This window comes from Sorex araneus, chromosome 1 (assembly GCF_027595985.1).
Source record: "Sorex araneus isolate mSorAra2 chromosome 1, mSorAra2.pri, whole genome shotgun sequence".
NCBI classification, from domain to species: Eukaryota; Metazoa; Chordata; class Mammalia; order Eulipotyphla; family Soricidae; genus Sorex; species Sorex araneus.
Window position 1 is genome coordinate 387345951 of NC_073302.1, and position 20381 is coordinate 387366331.

General features: G+C 35.8%; 1 protein-coding gene across 1 annotated transcript in view; it reads right to left on the reverse strand.

The window, feature by feature from the left end:
- Window positions 1–20381, reverse strand: part of VPS50 (VPS50 subunit of EARP/GARPII complex) — a 119103-nt gene that overhangs the window by 2681 nt on the left and 96041 nt on the right. Inside the window, exons 21-27 of the mRNA XM_004602182.2 lie at window positions 19446–19567; window positions 17375–17455; window positions 9406–9554; window positions 8380–8476; window positions 6904–7062; window positions 4031–4152; window positions 1415–1604 (exon numbers count right to left, since the gene is read on the reverse strand). Coding sequence (XP_004602239.1) covers window positions 1415–1604; window positions 4031–4152; window positions 6904–7062; window positions 8380–8476; window positions 9406–9554; window positions 17375–17455; window positions 19446–19567 — 920 coding nt within the window. The remainder of the gene's footprint in view (window positions 1–1414; window positions 1605–4030; window positions 4153–6903; window positions 7063–8379; window positions 8477–9405; window positions 9555–17374; window positions 17456–19445; window positions 19568–20381) is intronic.

The following is a 20381-nucleotide window of genomic DNA, read 5'->3' on the forward strand; positions in this document are numbered from 1 at the left end:
GTGCTTCCCCTCAGCCTCTTCCTGTAAACAGCCCCAAAGTATCCTCAGCTTACATTTTATTAGCTATCAGATGTAAACCAGTACCTGGTTGTGAATTTGGGTTTTCAAATGTTAGAGTCGAGTGGGATTACAAGTGGTGAAACTATTCTCAGTTCTGGTATATTAGTCAAAATCAATGAAAATAATATGAACTTTTCTATATTGTTTCCAAAGACCTGAACCTGAGCATCAGTGGGCACATTTACACAAAAACCATGCTCTGGTTCAAGCTAATTTTCATTTCATTGTTCTAGAGTCTTTAAGCCAGAAAGGAGCAGCCTGCTAAAGAAAACAGAAAGAGTTTCTATTTCCTTCTCCAGTCATGTTAAAATACAATCTAATTCAGTTTTCACCCATGAGCAGGCAAGTCTGAACATCAGAGTTACTGAAGGACTAAGATTTGGTAATAATTTGGACACTTCATATTTTCATTAAAACTATCCATGTACATACTATATAACTGTAAAAGTTACAGGGGAAAGTACCCCATGTTGTGCATACTCTGTGATAAAAGATGAGGTGAATTAGGTCCAAAATTCAACATTCTAAGTAATATTTAATATTTTCCCCTACTTTTCTATATATCTACATTAAAAGAAACATAACCACACTTATTACTTAAGATAAAATTTAATGCAGGATAAAGTTAAACAGTCATTTAAATATTAGTATATGTAAGTGTCAAGAGTACATGTCAGTAGGTTTAAGATATCACCAATTTCCGTAGCACTGTAGCACTGTCATCCTGTTGTTCATCAATTTGCTTGAGCAGGCACCAGTAACGTCTCCATTGTGAGAACTGTTGCTACTGTTACTGTTTTTGGCATATCAAATATACCACGGGTAGCTTGCCAGGCTCCGCCATGTGGGCAGGATACTCTCAGTAGCTTGCCAGGCTCTCCGAGATGGACGGAGGAATCAAACCTGGGTCGTCTGTGTGCAAGGCAAACGCCCTAACCGCTGTGCTATCACTTCAGTCCAATTTACTGCTGACAATTATGAAATTTTAAGTTATGTCATAGACTTTAGCTTGTGAATCACTGCTCTGTTGCTGCATTCAATTGGTGATATCAACCAACTTCAGTATCCCAATTTTCTGTTGTAGCATACACACAACTAGAGTTTAGATTCCACCTATATTCCCAGGTAATTATTGTTATTGTTCACAAAGATGTCAAAGGATTTGATTAAGCAAAGAGCACTGTGTAGACACAATCTATACATGGTAAAAAAATTGGTCTACTTCATTTATGCTAAAAAATATAAAGGTCTCTTCATATTTCACTCTCATGATTTTGAATTATATAGTATACCACACAAGAACAGCACAAAGGTAATGGAATAAAAGCTTAACTAGCTGATTTCCAGCTCTCACCCTGTGTTCTTTGATCCAGCGCTCCATGTCATTCTCAGTAAGGTAGTAAGCTTTAATGTAGGTTTCCACAAATTCTTTATCAGGAATAGGTCTGATATCTGTAAGTTTCTCCAGTTTCATTAAAAACTGCTGAAAATCCAATTGCATCAAGGCACGACCCTCATTACTGCATTTCTTGACGTTCGCATATCTGAGATACATAATAATAAGAAATATCTCATAAATGACAATATGTTTGAAAGAGGAAACTGTATATTTATAACTTTCCTATAACCCATGTTTGGACCTGTTCTCAAGAAATGAGAGGGTCACAGGAGAGAGCATATGAGCCTTGAGTCAAGTCTGGGTTCAGGCCTGTCACTCAACCATCTTCTTACCTATGTCCCAGTTTCCTCAGTTGCCAAGCAAAGAAACAATAAATTTGATTTTCTTGGCTGCTCTAGAGAGCAGTATTTCCCAAACACTGACCCTGCTTCCCTGGGGAGTAGGGGAGTACTGCTTCCCTGGGACTAGGGGGATATACTGGAATGATTCAGAAGGGTGGTTCTGTTTTCAAGGGCATGGAGTGCTTTTAGTTTGTTCCTTTTCAGAAGATATTTCTGGGGTGGGTGCCAAGCAATTTTTTTCAGAAAGGGAAGTGGTAGGCCAAAAGTTTAGAAATCTTTGTTATAGAACACAGTTGAGAAACATCACTGTCACTGTAACTGACATCCCATTGCTCATCAATTTGTTCAAGCGGGCACCAGTAACGTCTCCATTGTGAGACTTGTTACTGTTTTTGGCATATCGAATACGCCACGGGTAGCTTGTCAGGCTCTGCCGTGTGGGCGGGATACTCTCGGTAGCTTGCTGGGCTCTTCGAGAGGGGAGGAGGAATTGAACCTGGGTTGGCTGCCTGCAAGGCAAATGCCCTACCCGCTGTGCTTAATAAAATCAAACTTCTTTCCAACTGATTTAGGTGCCAAGAATTACTTATATAATTATGTTACTCCAAAGTAACTTCAGGTCAAAAAATGTTCAAAATTATAACTATTCAATACAAAAACTTTAATAATTCCATGAACATTTAGCATATATAAAAATTTAAGAGAAAGTTATGTATAAAAAGTATATACATGTTTTTAATAAGATAATTTATAGACATATTCTGACACACCACACTATTGAAACACTAAGAGTTCAAATTGTACCAGTAATTACATTATTATAGTATACTAATTATTAACCCTAGCAATACATTTATTACTCATAAGTCACTCTCTCATTCCTGCAATCACATAAAAGATGGAAAATATGATCCAAATGAAGGAAGCATTTCTTCCAAAAAAATGGCAAGAAAAACTTCTATTATTTAAAGCCAGTAAGCTTAAAAAATATATATAAGCATTTTACACAGAAAAATTATTCCACTTTATTTAATTTTATTAAACAAAATATTAAAAAATGCTTTTCAGTAATGACTACCAACACTGAGATGTTCTATAATTTATAGTTCTGTATGAATAAATGCAAGTGCCAAGACTGGGGCTGGCATGAGGGTATGGTGGGTAAGATACTTGCCTTGCATGGGGCTGCACTGGGTTTAATCCCTAGCACCCTGTATGGTATCTCAAACGATGCCAGGAGTAATGACTTAATATAGAGCCAGGAGTAACCCCTGAGCACCTCTGGGTTTGGCCCCAAAATAAAAATAAAAATTAAAAAAAAAAACAAAACCCAAAACAAAGTTCTAAAACTGTCCCCAGTGTGTCACAATCAAACTTAAACTTTCTAATATATTTTTAAAAATAAAAATAAGAATAGAGAAAAGTGATATATAATAGTGTGATAATTTAACTGATGTATAATTCTAGATCACTGTGAATGGTCCCCAAACCAGCAGTTTGTTTTTCAGTGTTGCCTGAATTATATTACTGGTCTGTATTTGCGTTATAATGATATGGACAGAGTAAGCCTGGTCTCTGAGTACTGATACAATAGGCCTAGCATGACAGAGACTATTGACTCATAGGCGTATAAACTCTACATATGAAAGATTTACACTGCGTGCAGTGATACAATAATGATGTTATTAACAGTGACACAGTGTTTATGAGGATTGATTTTTCCACCAGAAAATCAGGAGTTCCTATAACTGCTTCTCTGTATTTAAAAACTAAGTGAACTTGGAATGTGATTTAATCTCCTTAAGTCTCTGTGCTACTAAGTTTTCCCATTGATGAAATAGAATAGTAACAACAGTAAGACTTCATGTTAAAACTTAGTGACACAATCAATCCTGAGACATGTTCAGTTCAATAAATGACAAAGAAAGCCCAATAAATGTCATGTACAGTCATCACAACAATATTTTCACTATTAGATTACCAGTAGATACTGTATTCCTCACTCATCAGTAGGTTCTGAAACACCAATAAGAAAATAAAGTATACAGAGAGGTAGGCACAATGATGATTTAAGTTTCTTCTCTAATTACATTCCAAAGTCAAACCTGAATTATATGGAATCGAATGCTATCTATCATTATCTATCCTATTCTATAGTTAAGCAATAACATACAATGTTATTAATATGATTTGTCAGATAACATTTTTGAAAACCCAAGAAAAACCTTACCCTTCCACGATAGTTCTATTAGCCAGTCGTATACAATGTTCCCATAGTATGTTAGACACAGGCAAGGGTATACGCACTCTTTTAGAAACATCATTTAATCTTCTGTTAAACTGCTCAAATTCCTAAGAAGACAAAAAACATGGCCATATGTCAATATTATTATAATACCATATTTCTTTACAATATTGATGATGACTAGGAAGATTTAGAAAAGACTTAAAATCAAACCAAATAAAACAAAATGAAATAATGTCAATATGGACTCGGTAGAAAGGATTTTCATAAATACAGCAAATTATATAAATTATTTTGTAAGACAGAATGCTACATTTCATCAAAAAAGAAGCAAATGTTACTAACTGATTAAATAATAATAATTTTTCAAAATTTTTGTCAGTAATTTAATCTATAATTTATGTGGATTAAAACAATACTACAGTATGGCTTTAAAATTATTTTTAAGAAACTAAGTTCTAAAAATGCTTAGTAAGTATTCAACTTGAAGTAAATTATTTATAGTTTATGGCTATATTCAGCAATCTGATGAATCATTCTCTTAAATGTTCTTAAAAGAAAATTAACTTAAAAATTCAATGATTAAAAAGTCATTTAATAGCTAGACATTTTTAATGCAAAGGAAAAAAGAAAACAAAATATCTTTTTACTACCCACAGGGAAAAAATCTTTATTACCTAATGGTAACTATTATAACATGTCGTATTATGCTAAGATATCTATAGTTTATAGACAATTCCAACAATTACATGATGGTAGCAGACGGTTGCCATCTGCAGCATAGTGCTTCAATAAATGTACCTAGTTTCTTTAAACTATTATCATCAAAATAAGTCCATTTACCATAATAAATACTATTGATTATTACTTAATAACATTTTAAATACTTTTAGAAGTTTTACATATTTTTCTTTCATTTACATGAGAAAAGGTACACAATGCTTATTAATACGGACTAATTTCCAAATAGAAAATTTTGAATGGGAGGTGGGGCTAAGACTTGGAGAAGGGTCTCATTTGAGACCACATAAGGTTCCCCCAACAAAATCTAACCAAAGTCCAAAATAATAGCATAATCTCAAGTATGACCCCACAGAGGAATAGCTAGTGACCAGCTCCAGATTTTCCAAGGTTGAAATGGAGAGCAGAAGAGAGGACAGCTGTGCACAGAGAAGAGGCAGCTTTCCCTCTCGAAGCTTAGGTGTTCGAGCTGTCTTCCAGGGCAGCAAACATAGAGCCTACTTGCTGCACTCACCCCCAGATCCCCACACTAACCCCAAGACATTGCCAACTCATCCCTAGAGTTCAGGCACTGCCTCCCAGTCTTCAGCCCTGCCTCCATAAGGACCTCACACAGGGAACTGGCCACTCTATAAATCTCACTGGTTTCTCCATTCTGATCGCTGGCTCTGTTCACAGGTCCTCAAGTGTGTAGGGCTATTTTTTATTGCCTTGCCCCAAATAGGTATGAATATTTGCATAAAAGCCAAGAGCTTATGAAGTATAAATTATCTTTTCATTGAAAAATATGAAAAACGAAGATTTTCTGAAGACTATCTTCATTTTCATTTTCTCAGATGCATGATAATCACTTCAGATACCTATTTCCTCATTTCCTTGAGATCTGCTTCAACTTTCACTTTCTGAGGGTAAGAAATAAATGGTATACCTCCCTGATGTACACCTGCCACTATCTCTCTTCCACTATTTATTTTTAATATTGTTTTTCCACAGTACTTCATCTGACATTACATCTTAATTTCTTTTTATTACTGTCTCCAACACCAGCATGTACATTCCTTGAGGGCATGTAAGTTCCTTAGTTTACAATTATATTGTCAAGTAAATATTAGTGCATGGTACTTGTCAGATGAACTATAAATAACTGCATAAATTTTAAATCTGAAAATTCTTTCCAGAAAATATATAAATGTTTGTCACTTTACATTTTCATTATACGTTATATATACTTGCATGACACACTGCAAAAGTTATGTGATTTCTGGGAGAAAATAACTTATAATTTTCAGAGACAGCATCACTGCTAATAAGTATACACATTAAACAATAGAAATAATTTATAATTAAATATCAATCTTTTTCACTACATATAATTATTAACATTATGTAACAAGGAGAGTGAGGAGGGCAGGAGCAATAGCACAGCGAGGTAGGGTGTTTGCCTTGCATGCAGCCGACCCAGGTTCGATTCCTCTGCCCCTCTCGGAGAGCCTGACAAGCTACCCATGACGTATTCAATATGCCAAAAACAGTAACAACAAGTCTCACAATGGAGATGTTACTGGTGTCCACTCAAGCAAATCGATGAGCAATGGGGGATGACAGTGACAGTGACAGTGATCCACCTGGCCATGCTCAGAGATGTAAAGTTACTCCTGGCTCAGGAATGTAACAAGGAAGTAGGTAATTATGAACAAATGAAAAAACTCTAATTTAAAATGAAAAAAATAATGATCAAAACAAACAAAAAATGTGCAAAGTATTCTTGGAACTAAAGAATAAAAAAAAAAAATGTCAGAAATAAGTCTATTTCAAGCCGATTCAACAACCAAGTTGGAAACGTGGTGAAAACTACAATCTCACTATTTTTTTAAAGTTTATTTTCAACAAGTATTACCTAATGAGTTATTCTTTTGACAGGAGAGGGGTTGGGTCACACATTGATGCTCTGGAGACCATATGGGATGCCAGGGAATCAAACCCGACATGTGCAAGGTGAGTGCCCTACCCTCTGTACTCTCTCTGGCCCCAATCTCATTGTTTTAGAGCTACTGCAATTACAGGAACAATTCTTTCAGCCATATCATCTCTAAAACAGATGTTATTAGAGAACTTGCCTTTAAGAATGCATCTACATATATGTTGTGCTGTGACATAATTTCTTTCACATCCCATTTCACATTTGTCATTAGGAGCAGCATTTGTTCATAATCAATAGCTTTGCCAGCTACAATCCAGTAAATTGGTTTGCGAAGTTCACTGGCAGTTGAGACCGTCTGAAATGGAAGCAAATATTTTCTAAAGGTATCAAATTATAAAGAACATTTATGTTTCTGTTTCTAGCATGCATCATATCTGAAAATAAAACCATACATTTGAAGATTTAAATGATGAGTCAACCTGTGGGCAAAGTTCTTATTCAAAGCATATATATGTATTTGTTTCATTGTCTGTTTTATTTTGGGACCATCCTCTGATGTGCGCAGAGTTTATTCCTGGTTCTCTCTGCTCAGTGAACACTTCTAGCGGGCCTTGGGTGCAATATGGGGTGCCAGGGATCAAATCTGGGTTGGCTGTCTGCAAGGTAAGTGCCCTCCCTGCAATACCACCTCTCCAGTCCCAAAACATAATGGTTTTAAATAATTGAAAAAAAAAACAAAAACTAACTTTAGGCACTGTGACTTTGAATAGTGGTAATGGCAGGGTTTCATGCAATGGTCCAGCATCACACCCTCCACCAGAGTGTCCAATTCCTTCCACCCCTGTCCAAGTGTCCCACTACATCTACCTCCCTACCTCGGGGGCCACAGACACTACAGCTATTATCAAAAATTTACAAATTTTCAGAACAGCAAAATTTATCACATTCTTTCATTTTGATCCGTTTCCCCATCTACTACCCCACCTCAAGAATTGACAGTTTTTCACTATTACTGTACAGTCTCCAAACTGATTTCTCTGCCACTAGGCTTGTCGTCCAAAGTTCATTACAGCCCCTTCACCCCAAATTCTTTCCAAAGTACACACCTGAACACACCACTCACTTTTCTCAAATCATTCAGGGGCTTCCCAGGATAAAGTGAAACCCCAGGGAGCTGAACATCAATGTGGTTTCTGCGTATTACTCCATTCACCTCTGTTCACCAGCCCTCTTCCCTGCTCTGACAATGTGAGTTTCCTCCCCTGTTCACCAGGCTCTTTCTCACCTGCTAGTCTTCATACAAGCCATTTCCTTAGGTTAGAATATATTCCCGACATCTGAGACCCGTTCCAATTTAAATATCATTTCCTCCAGGCAAACATTTCCTATACACAGTTCGCTTCCTCCTTCATCATATATTAAATGGCCATCTCCTTTTTCCTTTCCCTTTATACTTTATTGTGAAAATAATACTGTTTGGCACATTCTCACTAGAGTATAAGTTATGTGAAGTGTTTACTTAACTGGTGATGCACAAGTGAATAAAGAAAGATTCTAATCCAGCTCTCCTAGAGTTTGGAGGCTGAGCACTAAAGAAAATAAAAACAGTTCATTAAAGTGAGTCAGTTCTAGTGTGCTTACAGTTGGAACAATAAACAAGACCATCTCTGACCTGGGAATAAAACTGCTGAAGAAAGGGCTTTTTGACTGCAGGCATCACGGCATCCAGATGTGGCTGAAGGAACTCAAACTGTTCAGCCAAGAACACCCTTGAGGAAATAAACAACCCACCATGTAAACAAATACAGGATTTAGAGTCCATCACTATCATTTATAAGTAATATTTAAAACCTAAGAAAAGAACATTGAAAAATTAACTCTTTCCCACTTTAGTATATTACCGCTTGAAACACTCATTTACAATCGACAAAAAAATTAATGCTGAGCTTATCACTGTAAGATCAGGGGGAAGGATGAGGACTTGGAAGGAGCTCATCTGGGGACCAGAGGGTATGAGCACACAAAGCACAAAAGACTGAAGAAAGAATGAGATATATATTTGTAAAGAATTTCATTCCAAGATTCCATTTAATTAACTACAACAAGCCCTTGAATTCACATTTAATATTTGATGCTTTTCAGAAGTAATTCAAACTTTTGTAATATGCATCAAACTGTAACCTGGCTATAAGACAATACACCTAAGCTTTTAGTCAAGGGGTTGGTTTTCTTGAGTGGGACTCATTCTGCTGGAAAACTGCTGAGCTAAACAGTTTTTTCCTACATTTTTGTAATGTCTACAAAATTTTTTCAGTTATATTACATTATATTTTCTGGGAAAACTTGGATGTTTTAGTTATATATTTAGTTTATAAAGCTCAAAAAGTTGATGTATTGATAATGTAACGAGAGTGTCTCTAGAATCACTATGATTTATTGATAGGAAAATATAAAATATACCATAAATACCCTCTTAAAGTTCTACTTAAAGCAAAGATCATGCAATTAAAGATTTCCTCCTTCCACTTGATACTAAAAACCAACCATGAAATTTTCTTAAAAGTCAACTGACAACCTATTTTTAAATGTACTTGAAAATCAATGAGATTCAGAAGTGGGAAGTGCAGTTAGAAATCTTAGTTATTCAAAATGATTTCTTAAATAGTTCATGGCAAAGTAACTATCTTGAATAACTTACAAGGATTCTGTGGCTACGACTCTTTCCGCCAACCCATACAATGTATTCCCAGATGTCAAAACCACGAGGTGACTTAGGTGTGGACTTGGGACCTTCTCCTTTCTCTCCTCTGCTGCTGTCAGCGTGGCAGTAGGATCAGCTGAAATTTCCTGAAAATACAACGCACAAATACACACGGGGCCTTAAACAGCAAATCTAAAAAGCAATGAGTCACTTGATTATGACAAAATTGGAATGCTAATTAAAATACTCTTAAGCATACATTAATTACCTCTAGTTTCAGCGTTTTCCTCCTCTTTTACATTTTCTAACGATTGACGCTTTCTTTTTTATACTAAGTAAAAAGCATCGTACAAAATTAGCCTTATATAAGACCATCCAACTAGACATGAGATAATTACACATTTCCTAAAATTGATCAACACAGGAAATATTTAAAATTGACACATATTTCATAGAAATGGTAGTGAGATGTTCTTACCATTAGGATGTTCTTTTACAAGTTACAAGAACTTGTAATTGAGAGAAATAAAACTGGCACTGGGACCAGATTGATAAAATGAAATACAATGAAGGGATTAAGCATTTCACAACCATAACTTAATCTAGGTAAAATTGTTGTATCTGTGGACAAATTATAGATGAAAAGATGAATAATGCAACAAAAGAAAGAGATAACCAAAAAATTCAGGATGTCGGGGTGTGCATCTGTAGTTTTAAAAGGCTTTCAAAGTAAATTGGAGCGCAAAGATTGGACACATACAAATCCAATATAAGCAGATTCTTTGTTAAAGTATTATATAGTCACAAATCCCTTTTGCTTTCCACAAGAATTAAAAAAATAGCAACTGCATAAGTATCGGAGAGTAGCTTATTTTTACAAACAAAAAAATAATAAAAATAAAACTTAAGAACAGCGCTGTAATGCTCTATCTCATGGTGATTCAATAAAAATAAAAATTAATATTAAAAATAAATAAAACTTAATAAAAAACTTAGAAACTGGCCTTCTTTCAGCTTTTTTTTTTAAGAAATCCTACCTTCCACCAAAGATATTATCTAGTTCTAATCTCTAATTACTCAATTAGCATCGAAAAGTTTTTTAGGGAGAGCAAATGTTATTTCTATAGGGAGAATCAGAGTCAGAGAACTGTGCAAGTTAATCAATATCACAACTCCATTACTTTGCTCCTTCTAGCAAAAGAGGAAAATAATTACTCTGTTGAAAACAAAAAAAAAAGAAAGAAAAGAACGCACAAAAATGAACTGTTTAGTATGTTGTATTTAATTTTGTACGTTGAACAAAACTATACACTGCTATCTAATTTTATTCTGGAAATTACTTAATCACTATCTACCAAACTTCCCAATTGAGAAAACTTGAAATCATTTATGATCCCCCTTCAACCTCAATTCTTTCATTCTTAAATAGATACTTCTCTTGTTTCTTTTTCATTCATGGCTTCATCAGAATTTAGAACATTCTTGAAAAGACTATTTCAAAAACTCCTAGAAAGAGGACTCTACCTGTATTCTCCCCTCACTACTCCAATTTTTACCCAGTAATCGAGCTTCTTTTTCTGAGCACCTAGGTGATCTTCCTAAAATGGAGACGTGAGTGAGCAGCACTCATGTATACAAAACCACAATTCACTATTCATTTCTTACAGTTCTCCTTTAAGCTGACATCAGCTACCTTTCCAGCCTCAGTCCAAAGAAATCGTCTATGCCCCTCAGTCTAGCCATACAGGACGACAGCCTATCCTTGAATTTGGTTTGATATCAGGATAGATTTTTGCTTTATTCCCGCACATCAACATCTGAATAAAAAGACATCAAACAAAATGATGCTAGTCAAGGAACATTTCATTACACATTACTTCACTTAAAGGCAGTTTCCAAGAACTACTGCCAACATTGACGAATTACCACACTTGTTCTACCTGTCTTTGAGATATTAGTCTTACCTGCTCTCTTCTCTATCTAGCTCTCTCTCCATTTTTTAAAGTCTGAATTCATATTCAATTCCTTTCTATAAGTTTCTCAGTCTTCCAGGAAGACTGATTATCACATGAGCAATTAGTTTTTGTTTCACAAGTATCTTACTTATATTCCCATCATCTCACCATATGCAAGTCTGTAAATGGCAAAAAGTTCACTTTACCAGAATTATTTCCTAACTCTCATACTTCCAATAGCAAGTTCTTGATAGCTGGGACTAATTTCATCATTTTTGTATTTCAAGTCTTAGGTGAGCCACCTGGCACTTGCAGACTCTCAATTATTTTAATTGGTGGGGATAATAACAAACATGAGAGAAATTCTTCAGTTCCTCTTTTCTTATTTTTTGTCAAGCCCATTCCAATCAGGAATAGTTTGTCCCATCCAATACTACTGAATAAATCCAACAGTTAAATCTGAATGCACATTTACCTGAGAAATCAGTAGCATCCTGCATAGCTAATCTTGGAAAACTTCCTTCACTTAATTCCTAGATCACAATTCTCTCCTGATTTTTTCCCTCCTGTTTTAGTGGCCAGTTCCTTGTCCCCTTTCCCATCTGTCCTCCTCTCTTTAACCTAGATACAATGGATTACTCATGAGTTTGGCCCTCAAACTTCTCTCATGTTTATTTTCTTCCCAGATGGTTATATCCAGTTCCACAGTTTTAAATAATCATTTTACATTAAAATTAGCACAAGGCGCTGGAGTAAGGCTTTTGTCTTTTACATGGCCAGCTAGAGTTTGATTCCCAGCACACCATATGGACTCTCAAGCCCACACGGGTTGATCCCTGAGTGCAGAGCTAGGACTAAACCCGGAGCCAAGGTGGGTGTGCCCCCCAAATAAAACTGCATGAGTCCTCATCTTTCTTTTTAGTGCATTTAACATATATGAAATGAACTCCTGTACTCGTTAAAAGTTTTGTTTAACTCCAGTAACGGCACCTCTCTTTTCCAGAAACTAGGTTATCATACTTGCATCCTATCATGTCATCCAGCACATCTAATCCACTGATACATCCTGATGGGTGTAATCTTTGAAACAGACATGGGACGTGGCCATGTTTCACTATTTCCATTGGCACCCTTGCGCAACTCAACTCATCTCTATCTTTAACTGTTACATATTGCAGCCAAAATGACCTCTTAAGTAATGACTTTCAAGTATCTAAATGTTTCTGCCAAAAAATCTTTACTGACTTCCCATCTTCCTCAAAGGAAAATCCAGAGGCTCTATCTGGCTAACTCTCACAGGCTTTCCTCAGACCTTCCTCCAGTTATACTGGCATCCTTCCCCTTCCAGAATTAGGCCAAACATGTTCCCACTTGAGGAGGTCTGTTGCATTTTCTGTTCCCTCAACTTTAAACACTTGCCCCAATATTTTCTTCTAGAAAGTTTCATTCATGTAATAGACACAAAAGTTGGTTTTCACTGATGGATGTTTGAAGCATAATGTTATAATGCAATTACTCAGAAAAAATTAAAATTAAATATAGGCAGTAAGTTCCAGATAGACTGAGAGCTCTGTCTGGTTCTTCCCCCAATCCCCAAATTGTATTCTGCACTTCCAGAATAGTTCTTGCCATCATATGTATACAAAGTATGTCACCAATGTGCATAAAATAAATGCTTGACTAAATGAATTCTTACCTATGTATACTCACTTTCCAATTATCCTCAGGGACTGCTTCAATATCAACTCCTCAGAGGGGCTGCTTCTTAAACCCAAATTAAAAACCATACCCTTTTCTCTTCTTTATATTTATCTTACCTAGTTCTGCAATAGTTCTCATCATAGCTCATATATTAAATTAGATACTCACTTGTTCCTTCCTTACCTACCTTGCCCACTAGAGGGACTAGAGGTCTACCAACACTCAATATATATTTGTTGAATGAATTAATAGAACTAGCTCTTCAACTATTGAGTTGCCCTGAATCCTTACCCTCATCACATTGATCCTTGCCTTCTGTCTACTTCCAGCACCTTCTGTAGCACGGTGCATTTTCTTGTACTTCTGAAGGGTGAATATCTTTCTCTGAACAAACCAAGAAATGGTGAGGAGACTTGAATCTTTGAAATAACAAAAACTAATAAAGGAATTGGGAGCAAGAGAACTAGGCTAACCAAAGTGGCCCCCATAGAGTAAAATAGAAGAAATAGTTCCTGAGAGATAGATTTGACCAATTCACAACAAAGTATAGTCTACCAGGCAGAATTATAAGGCAGGAAATGCTTCTGAGCTCCCTTGTTATGGATCAGTTCAATGTGAATCTGATGGCTATTTCGTAAAAGCAAATCCTCTACAGGCTAAATGAGCATAGACAAGCTTCCTTCTATGATTTTATGAGTTAGAAACCTGGAGACTTATACTCCAACTACAGAAGGAATCTCCTTCTAACCATCTATCTTTTAAAATATCTTTTAGAACACTTTGCACTTTATATCACTTATCTTTAAAACATTTTGCACTTTATATCACTTATCTTTTAAAATATTTGTAATTTAAAACTGACATAAAATTTTTGCTATTATAAAAGTTCAAATTCAAGATAGTGTAAGGATTACCACATATACAGAACAGAAGAGGTACTTTTGAATTTATTCTCTTATGATTAAGTGTACATAATAAAATATATGTACATATACATACAACATTATTTATAAAACGTAAAATTTCTTTGAACTTATATAATAAATTATAATTTAGGGTAAGCATGATACTAAGTTATTAATTTGGTATAAAAAAGTAATAAGCCTGCGTGTGACAGGAGGCCAGGAGGTTTTAGGTAAACTACTTCCTTACCTGCCTCTAATACAAAGATGTTCTGTTCCCCCTTTACTCAAAGCATTTTCGAAAAAACATTCTCACAGAGATCACTGGAATTGCTGATCTCACTTCAAAAGGTTTTCATCAGGTTGGTTTCTTCTGTTCCCAGCTAACACTTGCATTTTAGGCATAAAAATTATGGTAATTATCTGCTTTAAATGCTAAAGTTCCATGTTTACATTTAGTGAAATATGCCTGAAGAGTCACAAAATGTCAAGCTGATATAAATAAATGTTATGAGCTTATTGCACACTTAAGTGGAAAATCTGCTAAACAGATCAGTGTTCAGATTTATGCCAGTATAATGAGGAAAGGATATGAAGCCCTTTGAGGACTTAAGAAATGAAACCTTCATCAATTTTAATTCTTAGAGTGAAAATCACATATTTTTTCTTTTATGCCACCAATTTTCTAATAGAAAGAGAATTCATAGTTATAAACTTATCTGAAAAGGTTTAAAGTGAATTTTTTTTATTAAAGGGTTAATGTCAAGCAACGGACTTAAAGCAACTAGAGCTTCATCACTGAGCATCCCCTACACCTTGCTACTCTTTCTCTTGAGATCTTTTTTCTTGCATTTTGATGTGCTAAACAAGTTTTCATAGTTTATGTTGAAGTTATATGATATGATTTCAGGTGTCATTTTAAAGACCATAATGACTCCATTTATCTTCAACTGTTTAAAATGATCTAAAACTTAGAAGCTATGCAAGGAGACAATAAAATTATCTAAAAGTGAGCATTAAAATTTTAACTAATATATAGGAGAATATAAGAAAAAAATATTACTTCCATCTGGTTGGTTCTGTATTGATTAGGCTATAAATTATTTTAATAACCAGAGAAGGTATTGAAAAGCAAAAAAATAAAAATCAATTAATGTTCCCTACCAATGTAAATGCAAATTAATGAAGTGAAGAAAATTAATACCCAGCTATAAAAAATGAATATCAAGGTCTAGTAAAGGACAAATATATTTTCTAAAATAATAAACCAATGCTTATCAGAAGGAGTACTAATTTAACATGCAGCCAGGGAAAACAAATAGGAAACTTCAGAAAACCTTTGAGTATCGCTGCAGAGCTCTGTTCTCCAGGGGAGTACTGACCTCAGAAAGGTCTTGTCAAAGGTCAGGGCCACTGACACTGCAACATATTCTAATCCACAGTGTTATATAACATGGTTAAGGAAAAAGATATAAATGAGAGAGAGATATATATATAGTCTATATATATAAAGTATATATATATTCAGAGAATTCTGGGGCTAATGCAGATAACATCATATATATATGTATATATGCGTACATATATATGGCTGGATCAACAGTACAGTGGCAGGGTGCATGCCTTGCATATGGGCCTTGCACACAACCAAAGCAGGTTCCATCCATGGCCGCCCATATGGTCTTCCAAGCCCATCATATATGTATATGTACATAAAGGAGCCAAGGCAAAAACAGGTCTATTCATCAATTTAATTACTGGAGAGTGGGGGTAAATCTGTTTTTCATTTTGTTTCATTTTTTAAACACGTTTCTAAATGTAACCAAAATACCAATTTGGGGGTAAAAAATTATCCAACGAAACCCAACATGTCAGGCAGTGCGACAGACACATTGGCAGCAGCAGATAGGGCGGAGCTAGGTTCCAAGAACAGGCAGTTTGGGACCATTACTTCCTTAGTTTAGGCTCGTTATTTCCTAGCACGACTATATGCTATTTCAATATATGCCATAGGGAAAAATATAAAGCATTAAACTATGCCTTGAAATCAGACACTGGAACAGATGTTTTACAACCATAACCTAGGAATTAACAGAAATGACTGAACAATCAGAGTGGTAAATTTTTGCTCTTCAATTTTTAGGACTTCAGCCAGGAAAAAAAATCAGACACCACTGGCTTAAGATCTAGAGAACAATATCTTTGGTCATGTTTATCTTAAAAAATAGGGTGAGGCAAAATTGAAAGACATCTAACTACAGCAGCATTGACTACCAGTGAATTTTACAAAACAGAAACCAAAGAACCAGCAATGTGGCCCTGAGTTCTATCCCAACGGTTCCCTGAAACACTGCTGAGTGAGGTCTCTATTTAAAGAATAAGAGAACCTACCCCAGCCCTCACAAAACAAAAGCCAGACAGATCAAATTGGAGACCTTGACTCTAAAAATGAACATCTCGCATTAGGCTGGGGAGAGAGCTCAAAGGGCTAAAGAGATTAATTTGCATACAGGAGACCCAGAGTCAGTTGCAGGCATGATGCTCGTTCCCAAGCACCAGCTAGAAGCAACATCTGAGCACTGCCAGGTCCGGTCCCAGGTGTGGTCCAAACTATGCACCACCCTCAAAAGAGAAAAAGCAAAACCAGACATAGACATAATATAGGACTTGTGGGAAGAGAGGAACATGACTGCTTGGTGGAGTATGTGAAGGAATAAAGGGAAATTCAGAAAACTCTAGGGCTAATGCAGGTAACAGGAATAGACACAAAAATCTCTGGCTATTATAATTAACCACAAGGGAAATGTTTTCTTTTTATTCTAAATGCACACAGTAACTCCAAAGTGACAGAGAGTCAGCTCTATTTTGCTGTCAAGGCTATCCTCTTAAAACATTTGTTACTTTCTGGGATGCAACAATCAAGAATTGCATAACCAACTAAATCTAAACCTCCTCTGTAGATTTCCAAGTCAATCAGAATGATCTTGATTCTCAGCAATACAACTCTTTGGAATATACAAGAGCTCATTCACAAAGATCCAACAAACTCAGACACAGGCTATCTTGCACCTCAGGACCCTTGCTCAACTTCTGAACTATAATTTGAATGCTGTTCCTTCTCTTTCCCCCTAATGTCTGTTCCTTAAAGTCTGATATTTCTCATTTCCTCTATCAGTCATTCTGATATCAATTTTTCACATAAACTTTCTCTTAATGGGTTGATAGCAAATAAATATTCTTTCATATATATTTTTTTCTCTCTCAAATCAAATGCAAATCTCTATTTCATTTTCCATAAGTATATGGACTTGGACACACAATATACGTACAGATACACATTTATATGCAGATGACAACATTAATTTTTATCCTATAATTCAAATGAATAGATGCTAACTGATTACTTACCAAATCAATAAGGCTTTCTTGTATTCTGTTTAGAGTTGTTCTTAGTCTACTACTACTGAGACCTAATCCTGTTGATTCCAACTGAAAGAGAAAAAGGCAAGTTAAACTGTCCTGACAAAATCTTGCAAATATTGTAACTTCACATTAACCAAACTTTGAGTGCCTATCTGATGAGCTCTCACTCAAATATCAAGATTTCAGAGAGCTTCCAAACTGCATTTGAAACTCCCAAACTTGGGGCTGGAAACAAATTACAGTGGATAAGGCATTTGCCTGAGCCAGTTTGTTCCTCGGAACCCCACAAGCTAGTCCTTGAAGAAGAGCAAGAGGAAGAGGGAGAGGGAAAATAATAATAATAAGAAGAAGGAGGATGAGGAGGAAGAAGAAGGAAAGGGAGAAAGGAGAGAGAAGGAAGAGCAGGAGGAAAAGAGAGGAGGAGGAGAAGGAGAATGAGAAGAGAAAGAAAAAGAGAGGGAGAAGAAGATGGTTTTGGCTCAATGTATGTTGTGTAAAGTTGGACTCCCATCATTAATTTGATTCAGGAAGACTGCTATTTTTCTCAAGAAATACCGTTTCCTTTGCCTTCAGTATGTTAATTTCTTGGCTGGAATTGAATGAGAAACGTTCTCTTGAGCAGCAGCTTCAGTTTCTGGTCAGGTCTTCTGAGCAGCCCAGCCTGCTCTGTGCCCTTCTCTGACTTTCCCTTCTCAACACTGTGTTCCCAGTTGCCTGACTTCACTTCTCAGCCTCTCCACACCGTAAGGACTGCAGGGTTTCCCATGCTGATCCCTACCTGCTGACCTCCTCAACTGCTCTGGGAGAATAGAGATATGGACAGAATTTATTTTTAATCTTTTAATTTTTTTTATTGAGTCACTGTGAATTACAAAGTTATTCCCAATTGAGTTTCAGGCAAGCAATGTGCCAAGAAGTCCTTCACCAGTGTTCAATTTTTATAGTTTCCTTTTGTATTTTCCCAACCTTCACGCTAGCATGAATACCACAGTCTATATCAGAGGTTGCCTAAATTAACTAGCCTGCTGTCACTTTCTAGAAAACAAAATCATTAAAATATTTCATTCCTGAGACAGAATGTATACAGAGACAGACTTAATTTAGCAGGGTAACCTACAAATTTTTCATTGACAATATATGTTATGAAAGTCAGAAGCAATGGAATACTTTTTTCTACTAAAAATCTGAGTAAAAACCAATGTATATCATATTGTAGTTTAAAGATGAACCTAAAAATAAGGGAAATGACAAAGCTGCTATCTATAATTTTGTTGGATTTTAAATATTTTCAAAACAATATTGCACATTATATACAAAGAATGAAAACTATATAAAAATAGAAGTTTTACCAAAGAAACTCTCCCTCCATAAGAGATATAAAATAAAATTTTTATGTGCCTGCCAAAGGGCAGGCTGTGAAATGGAAGGGAACCTGGCAATTATGGTGGAGGTAAGAGCACCCGCCATGGGATTTATGTTGCAACAGAGTATCACTGTCATCCTGTTGCTCATCAATTGCCTGAACAGTCACCAGTAAAGTTTCCATTCGTTCCTGTCCCATGCTAGTGTAGCCCAATGGCATCTGATCGCTCCAGGAACATGAACAGCACCTTGTCGTTACTATTTTTGGCATATCGAATATGTCACGGGTAGCTTGCTAGGCTCTGCCTTATGGGCACGATATCCTCGGTAGCTTGCCAGGCTCTCCGAGAGGGGTGGAGGCTTTGAGCTTATGTAGATAAGTCGGAGGAGGAGAAATCTCTAATATAAATAACTTTGCACCTCATGATATCTTAAAAAATATATATTTTAGGGGCTGGAGCAATAGCACAGCAGGTGGGGCGTTTGCCTTGCACGCGGCCGACCCGGGTTCATTTCCCAGCATCCCATATGGTCTCCTGAGCACCGCCAGGGGTGGTTCCTGAGTGCAGAGCCAGGAATAACCCCTGTGCATCGCCAGGTATGACCCAAAAAGAAGAAAAAGAAAAAAAAAATATATATATATATATTTTAAAAAGAGAAAAAAAATAAACTTTCCATCCAAAAGTTGACTTACCGTATCATTCCGACCAAAAAAGGTATATATAGCATATAAGTAATAATCAAACAGTTGAGACATGAAATGTATTACATCAAAGGCAATTGGTTTAAGAATGTTCATCATCTGCATATATTTCCCTGGAAAGAAAAAAAATAGATCAAAACTAAATTCCTTTCATTTATAATTATAAAGAGGTTATAAAATGCTTCACCAAATTATTTTTGGGTATTTCCCACTGCCCTGAATAGGGCACTGTGAGATCTTGTGTCTGAGGTCAAGAATATTTATCACTACATCACACAATAGCTCAATATTCTCACATCGCCAAGAACACATGTACTTTCTGCATTTCTTGCTCTGGCAGATGCTAATATTTCATTTTATTTACTCTAAATACATAAAGTATGTACAGACAAGAAGATAAAACCAAAGTTTAGAATTTAAAAGTTTGTTAATATATTTGCAGGGTGACTGGATCATGACTAAATCAAGCAACAAGTCTCTGTGTATCTTTTTATGGGAATAAGATGACAAAAATCTTATTAATAAAAATATTATTTCAAATATACTAATGTGAAGCACTAGTAATTGTTAAAACTGGATAAGGAGTGAATAGAAATCTTTTTTTTCTGGGTGTTTTGTTTGTTTGTGGGATATACCCAGCAGTGCTCATGCCTGGTTCTGCACTCAGGAATTACTCCAGCAGATACTTGAGAAATTATATGCAGTGCTGGGACTCAAACCCCAAAACTGACTGTCTGCATGGCAAACTCCTTAACCTCTGCACTGTCTCTCTGGTCTCGAATATACAAATATTTTAGCTATAAATATTATACATAGAACAAATAAATATTATACACTAAAAAAAAAGCTGTATAGGAGAACAAGAAAAAAATAGAAACCAAAGACTTTAATATGATTTTTAATAAATGTGAAATAAGAGGAACAGGG